This window comes from Anarhichas minor, unplaced genomic scaffold (genome assembly GCF_050575085.1).
Source record: "Anarhichas minor isolate MPS153535 unplaced genomic scaffold, ASM5057508v1 ptg000027l, whole genome shotgun sequence".
Lineage (NCBI taxonomy): Eukaryota > Metazoa > Chordata > Actinopteri > Perciformes > Anarhichadidae > Anarhichas > Anarhichas minor.
This window is the reverse complement of record NW_027466473.1, coordinates 18,117,162-18,134,478: the sequence shown is the minus strand read 5'-3', so window position 1 is coordinate 18,134,478 and position 17,317 is coordinate 18,117,162. Positions and strand designations below refer to the sequence as shown.

Below are 17,317 nucleotides of genomic sequence, written 5' to 3'. Positions count from 1 at the left end.
TATTGGTTATAGTCCAATGGCTGAGATTTGGGAAACATGATGACATTGCAAAAAAAAGGTGAGAAGGCACGAAACATGATCAGATAAGACATATGCCAAACATTTATTTAAAAGATCAATTAAAGGCAAACAGTAAAGTGATTACCCAAATTATCCATTGTACACATTCATCATAGTTTACAGGTGGATTTCATGCTTCAACTTTGACCTGCTGTAATCATCAGTCTTGAATGTTCAATGACATGAGAAGGAAGTTGGGGTGTTGGAGGGATTTGCACAACAATCAACATTTGCATTAGAGAATCAGAAGAGTAATAGACCTGGTTTATAAAGGCCACCTAAAACTTGTATTAATATGATACAATGGTAGTTACAAAATGCATGTGCAACGTAGGTGCTCTGCCTGAACTTCATTTATATTCTGGTTTGTTTACAACCTGATCAATATTCTGATTGCTTGTGTTTCTCACACCTTCTCTTTTGATTAGCGCAAAGTTACCACTACTACAAAACACACAAAAATAAGAGCTTAATTGTAATGAAACAGTATATTTTAAAGGCATTGGTTAAATATTGGCACACAATATAAAGTGTATCCTGTTCTATGTAATTCTAATTAATAACCTTTGTGGAAGGGAAATTAATTATGACCAAAATACACTTGTCTGCAATAATAATTCTCCATCCCTTTCTTTGCATTGAAACATACTTAGGCTTCTCCAAATCACTGTAAAAAAACATCATAAGCCAGAAGTTCTTTCACAGTATTCAAATAATCATTAAGTCTCTGATAATGCGGTCAGGCAAAGCTCCAACTGGCCCAGAGCATCAGCAGCGTACTGGCATACGAGGCCAGAACCAAGAGGTAGAAGCGGAAGAGGAAGCAGTCGAGCTTCGAGCAAAGGGCCAGCCATTCAGCCTGAACCGAAGACTCACTGTCCTCCTGGGATAAAGCCAGGTGGAGGGAAACCAGCTCCTGGAGAAGCCACTCCAGCCCAGATGGAGCATCCTGGATCTCATTCAGGGACAGCAGATCTTCCTCCAGTGAGGGTTCAAACTCATAATCTGGTTTGAAATGTCAACAATATGAATATAGATGCAGGCAGGTTCTCTAATTACATTTGTAAGCAATTGAAAGCAATTATTATGGGACAGTATTAATATTCCTGACATCAATATTGTGATCCTTTCCAAAAGGCTTTCACCAGACTGGACGAAAAACAGCCCCCCCCCCCCCCCCCCTCCAATATTAAGCACAGAACTGTGGTTGCACAGCTTCATATGACCAAACAGTTCCAAGACTGCGGTATTATTTATTTTGCCTTCATATTCAAGGTTAGAAATCATTCCAACTTTGAACTTTCTAAAATGCCTCGGCTGTGTTCTTTCACTCTTCAAACTGTGTTTTTTGCAAACAGACCTTTTGATTTGGTGAAGCATTAAGCAAAAACACACTGTGCTATCACTGTGCTAGCACTGTGTCAGCGGGACTTCTGCAACATCAAACGTCTTTGAGCTCGTAGCTTACCTCCGGAGGGGTTGATGTGATCGAGGGTCCTAATGGAGGTTAAAGCGCTCTCTGTGAAGCCATGAGCAGCTGAGCCGTACTTGTCCAGCAGGCAGGCAGACACTGACATTTGCCTGACCTCCTTCTCACTGTGGTGGAGCAGCTTCACCACCAGAATAGACTTGATCAGGCTGAGCATCAGCATGGCCATGCACACGGCGAAGAACACGCCTGGGTGGAGATGGGAGGGAAAACAGAAAACGCTTGTTGCACAATAGCTAGATTACGGCATTTGGGAATTTGAACAATCGCCTTTCTGGTTGCAATAACTGTCAAATGTACAGAAGCAGTAAAAAATGTACTGTCCATTTAATGTTGTACATGTATACCAAACAATTGAGTCTACAACAAAGCAAAATGAATATAAGGTTTAAACTGAAATGATCTAAGCAGCAAACACCACCTATGAGTGGAGTATTGACCGCTGTGGCGGGCAGTTCATCTGTCAGGTTGACTCGGAAGAGGGTGTAGCCCAGGAGTATGCTGATCTTAAAGGCTATGCGGGTACCGCTGCTTAGAGGCAGGTAGAAGCTGATCACATCTACCAGCATGAGGAAGATGCTGGGGATGAGCAGACCCACCACATACAGCAGGGGGCGCCGGCGGATCAACACCTGAATGAAAGATGAGGGCAAAGAGGCAGTAATCTGATAAAGACACTATAGCAGAAATAATATTATTTATTCAATCTAATGTTCCCTCTTGTTGTCTAGCCATGCAGATAGTGTTGCTTTCATTTGTCTTGGTTTTGATCTTTCTTCAAACAGATCTTTCTTGAGTTCAGTTAAAATCAACATTTCTTTATGATCTGGAATGGAACAAAAGCATTTTCCATCAGAAACCCCTTTCATATGACATGTCTATCCTTTAGCACCAAAACTGCCACAACGTAACAATAACCCAGTGAGCCATGAAATGCTCCATTATCAGACAGCCTTTCGCTCTTTCAGCTGAATAAATAGCAGCCATCCCTGCTCTCCACCTGCAATGGGCAATGGGGCCATTTCCCTCACCACTAACAAGAAGTCCATTGATCAGGCAGCCACTGAGACAGTCTCATTATGGTTGCTCACCCTCCCCTGTCTATCAGCCTCCCTCTCTATCTGTCTCTTTACTTGCCACAAACAGCCTCCCTCCCATCATTTGGCATTAGCCCACTAGCCCGATCCATGAAGGTCTCGGCCAATTGCTTTACACTTTACAATTCCGCCGCACAGCGTGGAGGGGGGCAACCCACAGAGCGGCTACAGTTTAGAGCTCGCCATCGATAAGCAATCACAGTGCAGACACACTCTCTGACATTACTTTAACCCCCTTATTCAAATCCATTCCCCCTGCGTTAATGTGCTGAATGCGCACGATTGAGACATTGAGGCACATACGTTGAACTGGATGTGGGCGTAGTCGGTGTCGTCTTGGTGGATTTGCCAGTAGCTTGAAGGAATGGACAACAGTTCCCATTCTCCGTCATTCATAAACTCCCTCTTGTCATTAGCAATGGCCTCTGCACTCCTCCACAGCGCCAGGTCTATTTCCTTCACTGCAAGAGAGAGAGAGATAATGAAGGATGAAAAGGAAAGCAGTAAATATATTTTATCATCAGCACACAGATGGTGTGTTTGTATGGATTTCTTCCTGGTACTTCAGTTTTCCCTACCCTGTCCAATAACATGCAAACAAGGTGAATTGGAAATTGTATCTATTTCATTAAGTTGGAAAGTGCTTTCTGAGGGCGAGGTAAAGTGGCTTTTTTTGCCACCTAAAAGAAAAATCGGTATCAGTGAAAGTGTATGCTATATTTAGAATATTTTCATCATTTTAACTTTCTGTCAGACAGTCATTTGTGAAGGGCTTGAGAAATTAGCATTTTGATGGGAAAACATATGTACTAGGCCCAGAATTTGAATTTGAATACGGAACGCCACTGGGAAGCTACAGAATGATATAAAAACCTCAATAAAATAAAAAAAACATGTACCTGCCCTTTAAAGGTGTTGAAGAACAACCAGGCATATAGAGGAGTCTTACTGGAAAGCTACTGGTGGGCCCTTGATTATACAACTGATCTAGCTCCATTCTCTGATGAAGACTGTTGAAAGCTCTGGAAAAAGCTATTAACACTGACTAAAATGTGTTTTTCCTATCTCCCCTAAGGTTTGGGAGGTTCTTAGATCAGGTAGTTGCACCATATTCCTCATGGGTAGCGCAGGTGTAAACCTCTACTCTGCAAATACAAATTGTATTGAATTGGCTTACAGACCACCACCTGATCACAGGCAGCAAACACACCTGAGTGAAGCCAGCTGCGGAAGGTGAGGCTGCAGTTTTGCTTGTCGAATGGAAAGGCATACATCTCCAGGCTGCAGGCCAGCACCACCTGCATGGGTCGGTAGTACTTCACTGAGCCAGAGGAGTTGACGTATACATAGGGGATCGGTAGGGACTTCCCCTCGTCCACACTGGGAACACACATAGAGGAGGGGGGGACAACAGGACATAGACCGGTCAGGCTGTAGTGGCCATTTGGAGGGCCAAGTGCTATGAATGATCACATGTGTATGGCCTCTGTGGAAGTTTACTTTCAATTAGATTTAATGAGAAGTGAATTATAATTATCACAAAAACGTAGGACAGAAGCAGGAGAATATCAATAAGAGGGACGATTACACAATTTCTTATATAACCATTTTAATCCACGTCCAATAGTTAGCCATCTTATGGGACCAGAATGTGTTTTTTGGCCGTTTTAGACCATTTACTATAAATCATGCGGACAACGTAACATTATTGCTGAATATTTTTCAATGCATTCTGAAGTGTTTTTCTTTTCCGTGGTTGAAGGCATTATGTTTTCAGGCTGTCCCCCCCCCCCCCCCCCCCTGTCCATTTCATCCTCGTGAACTCAGTACGTCAACAACGCCTGGAGAGAATGTCTTTAAATCTGGCACAGACGTCCACTTGGACTCAACTGATTAGACTGATTAAAATTTGGTGGGAAAATGTCACAGTGACCTCATAAAACACACTTTTGGCCATAACTCAATAATTCATTTGCAATGAATGTAAATTTCATCTTATCTTATAGAAGGACATTGTGAAGTGATGACATTTTGGACAGAGATGGTCATGAATTTAAACTGCAACTTCACTGGTTGGAAGAGGCAAATAGCCGCAAGGCGGCAATTCTAGTTTATATATGTTAGACTGTCTATGTCTTATTTAACAACTTGTAGATATACTTTTTAAAATCTCTATGGGGAGCAAGTAAGGCATTTTTAAATTCTACTCGTATTTGCTTTAATTTAAGGGTTCAAAGCTTAGGGTTGGGCATTAGACCAGGGTCTCTGCAAGTGGAATTTTTTTAGTTAGCTGGAATCAGTGGAAGTCAATAGCTACTTGAAAGGTTGGAAAACACATTCCTTTAGACCTTGGATATACTGAAAGACACTGTAGACTGACTAAAATATTTTTGAAGGGATCGTTTCAGTAATTTCTTACAATTCACTAACGATAACGTCAGGGATCCAGATGGCATCAGATGACAGTGAGATCTCATTGATGCCATCAAACTCCTCTGGGTCCCAAACCAGGAACTCATCTGTCCAGATCTGAAAGCAGAGCAGGATGTGTGTGTTAAAATTATATAGTTTAGGAATTTCAATGGAAAATCAAATATTTACAAAATAATTTAAAGCAAAAATTTAACTTTAGTGCTTGATTTTTTTTGTAATCATGAAGCGTAATCCAATCGATACGACATAATTCACACGTGTGTAGAGAGTTATTGTAAATTCACAAGATTTGCAGCATATAGTCAAGAAATGTTTCATTGAAAACCCACTGTGTTGCATAAGTTGTTTAAAGCTTAAGGTAGAAGTCAGTCACTGAGGAGGTAGATAATCACAGCTGTTTTCATTTTAAATATGTGGTTTTTAAGGAGAAGGAAAAGGCTTGTTTCCTGAAGCTTTACAATAAGAAGTCAAACGGAAACTGAGACGCCACCCACCTGTCTTTGCCAAATACTGGTAGTTATGCTCTGGGTCTTTCCATCCTGCAGAAAGGAGAAAACCGTAATGATACCTAATAGATGATTTTAAATTGAGGCTACTGTGTGGACTTTGATTATATCGGATCTCTAACCGGTGGAGTAAAAAAAGCAGAATTTTATCAGCAGTGTGAGCAGAGTGCTTTCACAGCATGCATACCACATTAAGGATGGACTGCAGGATGAGGTCTATGTAGACAGTGGTAGGAGTGGTCCAGTTGTGAACAGGTCGAACTCCGCAGTCATATTTCCTGAGGAGGGTCCTGGTCAGCTGGTTCAGAGCTGATCTCTTTGGCTTCTCCGGCACACATTCAGCCAGATGAGCTGAAAGACAAAGATAACCACCCAGACCAGCTCCAGTTCACTGTGTGGCAATGTGCTTGTGGTAATTTGATTAATTGCTCATTTGTTTAGTGATGAAGAACTGTAACGTGGGGGTCTCAGGGTCTCTTACCCAATTAGTCCAGCTTTGCTAAAAGGTTTTGGGATGCATCAGTTGCTCTATTTAATATGTTACAGTGCATACTGGTGGTAAATGTGTTGTTAATGATTGAACGTTTATCACATTTTTACATTGACAGGCCTAATAGAAATTAAGTTTGTTTTTATCAGTCAGAATATTTTTTTAAGGCCAAACACTTTACATGTGGGCTTTGTATAGCTTTACAATTCTGAAACGTTTTATACAATAATATGTATTTGCTTACAAATGGTGGTTGTGGTGCTTCAAATGCAATGTTTTAAAACAGTACGGTTTGGAAATTGAGAAATTACTAAAACTGAATCTGTGAGAGAACGGATCAAATATAAGTAAAATAAGCAATGAGTCATAGAGCTGCCACACTAAAAAGAGAGCAAACTATTTTGTTCTAACTATCTAAAAACTTTATAGCCAGCTTTATTTTAATGGGAAATTTTACAAAGCAGAAATGGTTGCAACACACACATGCAGGCTATTTTAAACTTACAAGTGAATACCTCATACTATTCATGGTAATGTCTTGTATCTTTAGCCAAAAGGAGCAGCTTACCTGAGAGCAACAGAGTCAGCCAAATGAGAGACATCAAGTTAACAGAAATCAGCCTTCCAAAAGACAGATGTTATCCAGATGTCACATCAAAACATCTCCTCTGTCAACACAAAAATATCCACAGTTTCAAGAGTAGCGGTACTCGGTGTAGGGGAAGAACAATGAACAGGGTAGTGCAGACATTTTGGTGGCGCTGGTATTGATTTTCCACTGCCCGGGTAAGGTGATACATATAATAATGACTCCCTGAAGGGTTGTTTAGTGCCAGTGTATTGCTTCATTACAGAGGAGCATAAACACTTAGGTATCTGTTATTTTAAAGCTGTTTTAACCCAGCTGAACACACCAAATGGAGGAAGTCATGATGCAATCTAAACTTCCAATTAACTAGTTGTTCCATCTCCTTTCCTTCTTGTGAAGTTTGTCGTATTTACAGTTCTCCCTTAACTTCCCTAACACCTTTATTCAAAATCAAAGATCACAAAGCTTCTAAAGATACCAAAAGTGAGAGTAATGTGTTTGGAATTATGCACAAGACATATAGACTGCATTCAAAATCTTACTTTAGTAAAAGTAAAAAAGTATTAGCAGCAGAATATACTAAAACTACCAAAAGTATTATTATTGGAGTATAAATAGTGATGCATTTATGTGTTCATCACCTTAATCTTGCAGCTGGTAAAGGTGGGGTTCATTTGAGTTATTACTTTAAATACTGCTGCCTAGCATAACCTATAGCCTAATAACACATCATCATTGATTAGTTAATTTACAATGTATATTAATGATAGGTAGGCCTAACTACATTTGTTAAATAAATGTAGTGGAGTAAAATGTTTAATATTTGCTGCTGAATTGGAGTGTAGTAAGTAGGATAAAATGAAAATACTTAAGTAAAGTACAAGTGGGCAGTTATTGAGTTAAAGAGTTATACCCCACCACAAATCATCCGGGTATTAAGGAAGTCTGTCACTGCATTGCATTAAGAACTGTCCTGTCACGTTAATTGTGTAAGAGAGGGCGCGTGCTTTAGCGATCGCTCTCGCCCACGCGCATGTCCTAACATGTGAGCGCGCGCGCAGCTAGTCGCTCTCTGAGATTGTGACAGATGGAGCTGGTTTGACGCGGAGTCGGGATTTGAAAGCGTTTGGTGAAAACAGGAAGAAATCCACGTCTTTTCTTTTTTCATCTGCAATGAGAGGTGAACAGACTGAAGATGGAGAGAACTCAGCGAACTCGGTGAGCCCAAAGGATGACGGAACCAACATAACAAAGTGACATTTGCATCGGAATGCACGAGGAACTAACGTTAACACTAACCCCAATGATGTGCGAAGGCCAAAGCTGTACTAAAAATCTGGAATTTTAAAGTTACTTTTAACATCGTTTTTATTTTTAAACACTAGGTAGAAAATCTTTTTTATTTTTTTTAACATAATATTTAGAAAAGAAAGAAAATACACCAAGAAGCTCGTATTCTAGTCAAATTTGAATTTTGGAAATTAATTTCTTAAGCTGCGTATTTACATGCTAAATTACTGGCATTTTGGTTTAAAGGCAAATTCAGCCAATATGACAAACAAATGTCTGATAAATAAAATGTTCACATTTTATGTCTGATGTCCTCAGTTGCTAGTCTCATAGGACACATGATTTATCAGTACATATTCCATTAAATAACGACATCATTCTGGAGTGTAACACTTCATTTAATCAGTAGGCTCTGTAGCCATTAAAGCAGCCTTCAGCTCTATCCATCGGCATTTCTAATTAACCATTCCAGCAGACAGTCATTGAGCCAAGCTTCTAATTATGTTATGTACTAAAGGTTAGGGTTTACATACAGTAGAACTTCCGTTATACTCTTTGTTTGCCTCATTTTTCTATTTGGTATTGACATAGGTGTGTGTGTGAGAGAGAGACCCAGTGCCTTAGTCACTCTGGTCTGGTGGCATGGTGAGTGGAATGATAAACAGAAGCCTGTGCTATCCATGTCAGCAACCTAAAATAGAGGCTAACTAAGAGGGTCTCAGATAGCCCCGGGGCTCCATATAAGTCTGGTCAGCCTGCTCTTGGCATCCTGTGTGTGTGTGTGTGTGTGTGTGTGTGTGTGTGCGTGTGTGTGTGTGTGAGTGAGTGATACCCTGACATGTCCACCTGCTGTTGGGTTAGCAGGCTTTATATAGCGCCGCTCACTCAGCAGGCTTATGTTATTACTTTCCAATACTTTATGTCTATGAGGTCTAAACATATGACGGCTTTTGAGAGTTTGTGTTTACAAATGTCGATGACCTGTACAAAGGTGGATGATGGGATGTTGCCATCTTGGGTAGCATTTGGTTTCCCCCCACCACATTTATTATAGTTTAAGTTTAGTTTAAAGGAAATGATTAGGCTGATATAGATTATTTAACATGTCACCCTTACCAAGAATACCCTTGTAAAACACAAAAAGCCTTTTTTTTATAATTTTCAATAAGAAAAATACACTTATTTGTCAGTGCAGTAAATATTAAGCTACCACGAGCAGCCAGTTAGCTAAGCTTGGCTGGAAACTGGGGGAAACAGCTAGTCTGGCTTTGTCCAAAACACGGTCCGCCTACCAGCATCTCTGACGTGTAAAAATTACAATTTGCCATTTTATGAGGGGGTTATGTGCTTGACTATTTGGTGGCTGAAACTAGTGTCTTCCTAGAGGAATCGGTCCATCATCAATCCTCTCTAACGCTCGGTAAGAAAGCGACTATAAGCATATTTCAAAAAATGTGTTCAATGCTGCTTACTGAAGCCGCTGAGTTTGGCTCTGTTTCATTAAGCCATTGTCATGACCCAGCTGACATGTGGACCTCATATAGGCATGACGATGTTGACATTTGGACATTTGTCCTTCAGCTCCATATAGACCCCATGTGTGTCTGCACACTGGGTCACAGGCTATAAGTGAGGCCCACGCATATCCTCAGGTGTTCCCAAGAATAGCATGTGGGACAAGGTGGACTGCAAGTGGGACTTTCTTGGGCAAAAAGTGGGATATCTGCTTGTTACCTCAAGGGGTTAGCCCACTTGTGGCCCAGTTTTGTCCATTTGGTCAGCCCAAATGGGAGTCAAATGCCAGTCCATCACTAACCCAAACTATGTGAGTACCACAAAGGACTTGTTGGCTGGAACGCTCCAAGTATCTCAAGCTTGACAATCGTTTCCCTTTTGTCCAATCCTTTCACTCAGCAGAGCAAAATCCTGATGAACCAGCTGAGGGAGATCACTGGCATCCAGGACCCTCAGATCCTCTACAAAGCTTTGAATGTAAGACCTAAGAACTCATCGTCAGCTTTTAGGAGACAATGGATGGTGGCTCCCTTGTGTGTACTATGTTATTTTGCTACAATGCAAGCAAGTGAATGGCCTTTCTGTGTAACTTAATCGAAGCACATAATAAGACATAGGCAACTGTTTCATTACAGATTCCAGTTGACCAAAAGGCATTTTTGTTAGATCTGTTGAGCTAAACAAATTTGCAATTCCTACAGTATGCTGTAAGACCACTTATGACTAAGATAACTTACTGATTAACATTACTATCCAACTCCTCTTTAGTTTAATTTAGTTGACAGTAATCACACTTATCCTCAACCCCCCCTATGACATGGGGGACATTTCAGAAATGATGTTACAGCCAAAATCCCAAATTCAAGTATTTGAGCCTTAGCAGTTGTGGTGTATTAAATGTAAACATTAGCCGGAGAATGGTGTGAGAGAACAGGGTCTTTGGTGACCAGTGGTGTTTATTATGTTGTGAGCGTAAACGTGTTAAGAGATGTGTTAAGACAGACCATCCTGTGGAGAACATGAAAGTCTATTCTAAATGTCATGGGAATCCATCCCTAGAGCCATACTGCTAGTTGGCTAAAAAAACATAGCCCTTGCTGTTAGTGTGTAATTAATGTTAAAGGAACACTCTTTGATTACATTAAAAGCACCCCCTGGGCGCCTAGTTTCCACCCCAGCACACCGCTTATGTTTTGAAACACAACTGCAAATGAAAAAATCCCTAGGAGCTTGAGTTAATAGGAGCCTCATAAAAGAGATAATTGACAAGCAGTACAATAAACAGTCTGGCTGACTGTTGTTCAGGCATCATCCAACCTGTTGCACCAGGGGCAGACAGAGAAACAGCAGGAGCTCACAGGTTCGGGAGGGGCACGTGCTCTCAGAGTTCTATACAAAATTAGAAATGGTTGTCTACTGCTGGTTTCCAACACAAAAAGGGTGTTCCCTTAATTAGGCTAGTGAACTGTATCTAAGTACATGCTTGTATTATTTTAATTACTCGGTGGTTGCTATATTTGTATTTGCATGCATTTCTTATTTGCTTATTTTGCTCTTGTGATGTATTGTATTGCTACATCTTCTGCAGATTAATGATATCTAGATATGTCGGGCCTTATCTTTTCCTTGTCCCCTCTCTTTAAGGACAGTCAGGGGGACATTGGAAATGCTGTTGGACTGCTGACAACCCAGTCTGCAGAGGTTCAGGATCCTGGAGAACCACAGGAGTTGGGGACCTCTGCGGAGGCCTGGGAGGGCCAGAAAGGTACATTGGGACAAAACAAGCGTGCACAAAATTCTGACTACATTTACTTGTTAGGATCATTTGTAGGCCTTTTCAGATATTGAATCTGAAACACTCATTTGTTCATTTATGTGTTAAAGTTTATGTAATCTGTTCTGCCCTATTGAAACAGTTTTTACTAGAATTGTGAGATCTTGCTGACACACTGCTGTCTGTTTTGTCAGGACTCCCTAAGGATGAACTGCAGACGGCCATAGAACTCAGCCTGCAGGAGTCCCACAATGCCCAGGAAGAGGAGAGAGAATTTAATAGGTACAAGAGAACCGGCTTTTCATGCAATGCTTCTTTGTTACTGGTGACTGTGATTTTTCAATTTTTTATTTACTGCTGACGTATCAAAATGGAGACAGTAGATTTTCCACTGGAAACAACAGAAGGGAATATGAAAGACTCAGCTGTTTCATATTCTCTGTACGTGTATAAATCAACCTGAAGCCTTGTCGAGCAGAGGTTGAAACAAATGGGCTGAAAGGCTAAAACAGATGCATTTACTTTGTAGCCACACTAGTGGAGTGGTTCTGGGGTTGGCAATGACGGTGAGTGGGTCGGTCGCTCCACCACTTTTGGCAAAGACAGAAATATCTCAATACCGTAATAACATTTTGTACAGACATTCATAAGCTTGTTATTGATGATCAGCTGACTTTTCATCAAGTCACACTTGCAGATCAAAGTTTTTAGTCATCCATTGGCTCAAAATGTGATGCAGTCATTAATAATTTACACACAATGAATAATAATGACTTATGTGAACCCCTGATTCTGTGTCGAGCGCAACCATCATTCTTTGGTTAATGACCAAATACCTGCATAAATCATGACATTCTTATCAGCTGTACTTTGTGTTTTGTGCTAAAATAGAAATGCATTCATGATAATCCTCACCTGCTAAACATCAGCATGGTAATAATTTAGCATGCATTTGTCCCTGTCTCACGACACAGTTTGTGTTTTCCTGAGAGATTTAGTCTTCTTATTCAACCTCTGCACAGGACAGGGAGTCTTGACTAAGTCCACCTGTGTTTAATACAGTTGTCAGTTCAGTGCTTTGAAATGGGTAATTTGATGTACTGCAGGGCTCTGGAGGCCAGTGTAGAGGAGAATGCAGCGAGAATGAAGAGGAAGAGATGCGAAGCCCAGAGTGATATGTGCAACCCTGCAGAGTGGATCCGTCAGGACGACTGGCCCGTGGGCATTCGCAATGTTGGCAACACCTGCTGGTTCAGTGCCGTCATCCAGGTGAGAATAAGTGTGAAAGATTGGTTACATCAAAGTGATGGGGATGTACTCTGCTTTGACACATGTCAGATACAGTCCCATATGTTTCCTTTTTGTTTTCTCTAACCTCTGTACATAACATTAGTAGTGCCTTGTAATATATATATAGTAAATATATTATAACACATAGCATATAGTCTGTTAAGCGCACTAGTGTCCTAGTGTTCTAACAGTGTCTCATATCCTGTTGCTGCTAAAACTTAAAATAGCTCTCAAACATTTATAGACTTGGAGTTTCCCTTCCAAGATATCTAACTTTAGTCTGTCAGAGGCGTCGCACCCACAGACTGTATAAAATGTGGACGAAGTCTCCGTGACGTCACCGATAGGTTTCTGAAGAGCCAAAGTGAAGCTCAAAGTGAGTGTTTCTTCGAACCAGAAGTGACCATATTTGGGCGAGAGGATGGACCTGCGGAAGATCGAGGCTCGATGAGGGCAGGTCTCGTTAGCAAAACAAATGCTAAGTTAGCACCATTTAGCTAGCTTTTGTTAGCCAGGTGCATCGTGAACAACTGTGATATTAATTGGGATGTCTTGTTTATACCTACCGGAAAAACAAACAAACAGCTGACTCCTTAAAGTGTCTAGTAGTACAACCAGTTCAGCTAACAAGCCAGGTATGGTGAGCGTAGACAGTACTGATACCTGCTAATTGAATAATACTAGAATTTCACTCTCTGAACAAACTGGAGCACAGACTCGTTCAACCAATCAATTTATTTGTCATATAAAATCATACAAGGTACAATTCCACTGAACACAACTGTGCATTATTCACCATAAAGCACAGCCTCCTGCAATTTTTCTTGCATAACTAAGCCTCACTTTTCTGTCTCATCTCTTCACTTACTAATGCTAATAGAGTTATTAGAAACATCAGGAAGAAAGGAAGAAGGTGTGGGGATATTTCTGCAAAATGAGAACATTTCTCTGAGCTGCTAATTCTATTACAACTCCATTCCAAACTGAATCGGGTCGTTCGGCAGAAACTGGAGCCCCCCCATTGAGATGCACAGGCTGTGTGGATAATTTAATAGCGAGTGATGTGATGATGGAGCGAGCAGTGGACATCCTGGAATGGACAGAGAGGAGACACTGATTGTTTGTCTTTGTTGAACTCAGATTTGCCACGACATCGATTTAGAAGTCAAACCACCAAAGGACAGGGTTTATTATCTGGGAATAGAAAAGGGGAAATGAGGCAGTGTTTGAATACAAATGGTGTTGAAATGATAGCCTTTTGTTTTTGTTTTTGTTTTCTGGTGTCGACACTGTTTGTTACAATTGAACTGGTTGTTGTAGATTCAACAGAGCCCGACTCTTGATAAAGCAGTCTCCCTTTAAAAAGTAATTATGCTATCAGATTGAGGCTGAGTGACCACATCATTCAGTTGTCAGCTCATATTCCCTCTGTTATCCTTTGTGGTATACATTACAGTAAAATGGAGATAAGCCATAATTGAATTTCCTACTTAAATGGAAATTTATATATCAAGATATTCATAAGTGCTCAGTAGCTTCGCTCACCACCACCACACATACTCTTATGTGTCATGAGAGGATCTGACTGCTATTAATGTATTTAGTTTATCACGAGTAACAGAAGCAGCTCATAACTAATTGACATGGTTGATGTGTCTGAGCATTATGTGTGAAATGAAATAAGAATACCATCAAATTCAGGATTGATTTTTTCAAAATATGTTCTCCAACAGTTACTAGTATAATAGTAAGACACTAGTATCCTTTAAGGTTAAGGAAATATTCTATTCTATAATAATATAAACTATGATTTTATTAAAACTACTAGAAAATAGAAATTTGCACCTCATTCATTTGATTGAAGAATCAATCTGATGAACTAAAAAACCTTATTTTTGATAAGAAGTTGTGCTGTATACAACCAGGGAAATGCTGTTCTTAGCCCAACATCAATGCTGAGTGCTTGCAATCTAACGCCACTACCTACTCTCATGCTTTTTGCCTCAAAGTCAGAGTACATTTCCCGTACGCCTTGTTTCCCAAAACCATCTGAAAACTGAGATGATAGTAAATCCTTGTGAAGCTTATTAAAAGGTTTCTCCCGAAGGCATCGTAACATTATAGAAGAGATTACAGATTAATGAGTGCGTCCTACCCACTCGTAGAAGGTTTGGAGCATCTTAAGAAGCTCTGTGTCTTGCAGGAAGGACCGCAAACTACATGTTTCATTAAAGTCAGAAAACCACTTTTTACTTATTGGTAATTTCCCATTTTATTGTCATCTAAATCTGTTAAAACTCCCATGTAGTATCTGGTGAAACATATCAATGTAAGGCTAAATATCATTGACTGTGTTGTTCGAGGAACAAGTTTCTTCCTTGATCTTTCTAAGTTATACCACCACTGCAATGCATGACCACTGTTATCATGATTTGCCAACATCTGACCTTAACCGGTCCTTGTTTTGTTGTCTTGTTGCAGTCACTGTTCCACCTGCCCGTGTTCAGGAGGCTGGATCTCAGCTACCATCTGTCTGAGCGAATACTGGAGAAGTGTAAGAGCCATTCTGTGAGTAAACTCATGCACAACAGTTGGTTACTCTGCCACTGCCGTTTTCACAGGAGATTTGTTTGAATAATTTCATGTTAAAACGTCTAATTCATACACATAAACATAAGAGGTGATCAAGCTGTGGAGATATTCTGTTATTATGAACATGTGTTAGTGTAACAGGGGTGAAGTTTGACTCTGAACTTGTGTTAACAGGACAAGAGGAACATAGCTTTCATGCAGGAGCTGCGCTGTCTATTTGCTCTCATGGTGGGCTCCACCCGCAGGTTTGTGGATCCTTCTGCTGCTGTGGAGTTACTGCGAGACGCCTTCAGGACCACCGAGGCCCAACAGGTACAGCACTTAACTTAAGGAGAGCTTAAAGTGTAGACAGGCTGCATCCTGTGATGGGAGGCCCCGTGTCTTAACTGCCTTCCCAGAGTGCGCACTGATGAGGTGAGAAGTGGGCAATGTTCTTAGCCAGATGTTGAGATGAGGTTGAAGCCCTTAGGAACATTTTTTTTTTTTGTTAAGCTACTGTTTCCAAGATCAAGAATCAACTCATGTGACTTTATTAATTCTTTGACCCTGACTTAATCCTTTCCTATTACAACTTCACATCTCATCTTATCTCTTGTCTTCATTTCAGGATGTCAGTGAGTTTTCCCACAAACTGCTTGACTGGCTAGAGGATGCATTTCAGCTGGCTGCCAATGAGTAAGTTATATGTTGATGTCATCCACATTATTCTCTCTTTGTGTGCTGAATTACAATAATATAATGTCATGTTTTGCTTTCAGTAAGGTAGAAGACAAACAGAAAAACCCCATGGTCCAGCTTTTCTATGGTACCTTCGTGACAGAAAGAAGACATGAGGGTATGAGTTTTATATTAGTGTTTGTCACAGTGACATCAATATGACTTCTGTTCTCAGTCACTCACATCTATGCGACTCTGCTTAGGTAAGACGTTGCATAATATCGAGCAGTTTGGCCAGTACCCCCTGCAAGTCAACGGCTTCAATAACCTGGATGAATGCCTGGAAGGTGCTATGGTCGAGAAAGAGATCGAGTCTCTGCATTCAGATCCCGGCGTCACATCTGGCCGTGAGGTAAACAATCAAGGTTGTTGCTTGTCTATTCAGATGTTACAACAAATCTTTCACACATGTACTGATCAGTTTTGGGAATTGCCTGATTTTTCTATGTACAGATATGTACAGATAAGATCTGAGACCAGCTTCTCCGACTCCTGCAAGCCACCCCCTTAGTGAAGTCATCTCCAAAGACAACAGGTTGAGTACACAGAGGACCAGAGAACTGTACGAGCCAAGGCAATGGCCCCTGAATAAATTACTGTCGACAGACTTTTACTAGCACAGCATAAACAGACCAAAGTTCCTTCTTTACGAAACTTACATTACACCGAAACGTTCTCATTCTCATTTCCCAGTGAACCAGAAGACACAGATTCATTGGACGGTCCGGTTTCCAGTGTTGTAATTGACAAAGCATCATTCAACACACTGTATGTCAAAATGTTTGCTGTTTGGATATGAAATTGAGCAAAGGTGCAAACTGATACGTTTGATCAACTGCCAAAAGCAATGAAATCACAGCAAGGGAGGTGAACACGAGCGACAACCTGCCACAAAAAGACTCATCTAAACCTTGTTCAGGTCGATCTGTCACCGAGCGAAAGCTGAACAGCTTTGTGTCTCGACTCGCTTCTTCTATAACGACAATGATACGCGTGTGACAAGAGAGGCTCTCACATACGCACACCCTGCATATCTGATGATAGAAATTGTGACCTCTATGGCACAAGAGGCGGAACAGACAAAAGGCAGTCAGGCTTGAAGTGCTGCAGTAGTTACCATTAGCACATCACAGCCAGGTGGTGAGTGCGAAGCCACACAGCTGAATGCGCTTCGACTGTGAACATTTGTGAAAGCATACAAGAGGCTGTTGAGGGTGAGTGGTGGCATTCAGTCAGGTGCTATGGTTTGAAATAGTTAAAAAAGGATTATTCAAATTAATGCATTTAACGTTTCTTTTATCAGTTCATGTTTTTAGTAGGATTTTAATCTCATCAGTGATGCCATCCACAATACAACAACCAGAATATACAGTAGAACTAGACTACATTAAGCAGACAGCTTGGTGAGTTTATTTCTGTTCTTTGGCAAGATTGTATAGAATGTCTTATACAATGACTTCGAGCAGATTGCCTTG

The 17,317-nt window shown here is 40.7% G+C and overlaps 1 protein-coding gene across 1 annotated transcript; it reads right to left on the bottom strand.

The window, feature by feature from the left end:
• Positions 1-799: 799 nt before the first annotated feature.
• LOC142960455 (5-hydroxytryptamine receptor 3B-like) lies at positions 800-6,677 on the bottom strand. The gene is made up of 9 exons (XM_076102295.1): positions 6,644-6,677; positions 5,773-5,936; positions 5,574-5,618; positions 5,066-5,175; positions 3,857-4,026; positions 2,950-3,107; positions 1,971-2,181; positions 1,529-1,738; positions 800-1,065 (listed from the first exon to the last, which is right to left on the bottom strand). The coding sequence occupies exons 1-9, from the start codon at positions 6,675-6,677 to the stop codon at positions 800-802; spliced, it is 1,368 nt and encodes a 455-aa protein (XP_075958410.1).
• Between the last annotated feature and the right edge of the window lie 10,640 nt (positions 6,678-17,317).

Coding starts and splice junctions, on each gene's coding strand:
- LOC142960455 (XM_076102295.1), bottom strand. CDS start 6,677: ATGTCTCTCATTTGGCTGACTCTGTTGCTCTCAG. Junction 3,108..3,856: donor CCGCAGCTGGCTTCACTCAG/GTGTGTTTGCTG, acceptor TCTCTCTTGCAG/TGAAGGAAATAGACCTGGCG. Junction 1,066..1,528: donor TCACATCAACCCCTCCGGAG/GTAAGCTACGAG, acceptor ATTTCAAACCAG/ATTATGAGTTTGAACCCTCA.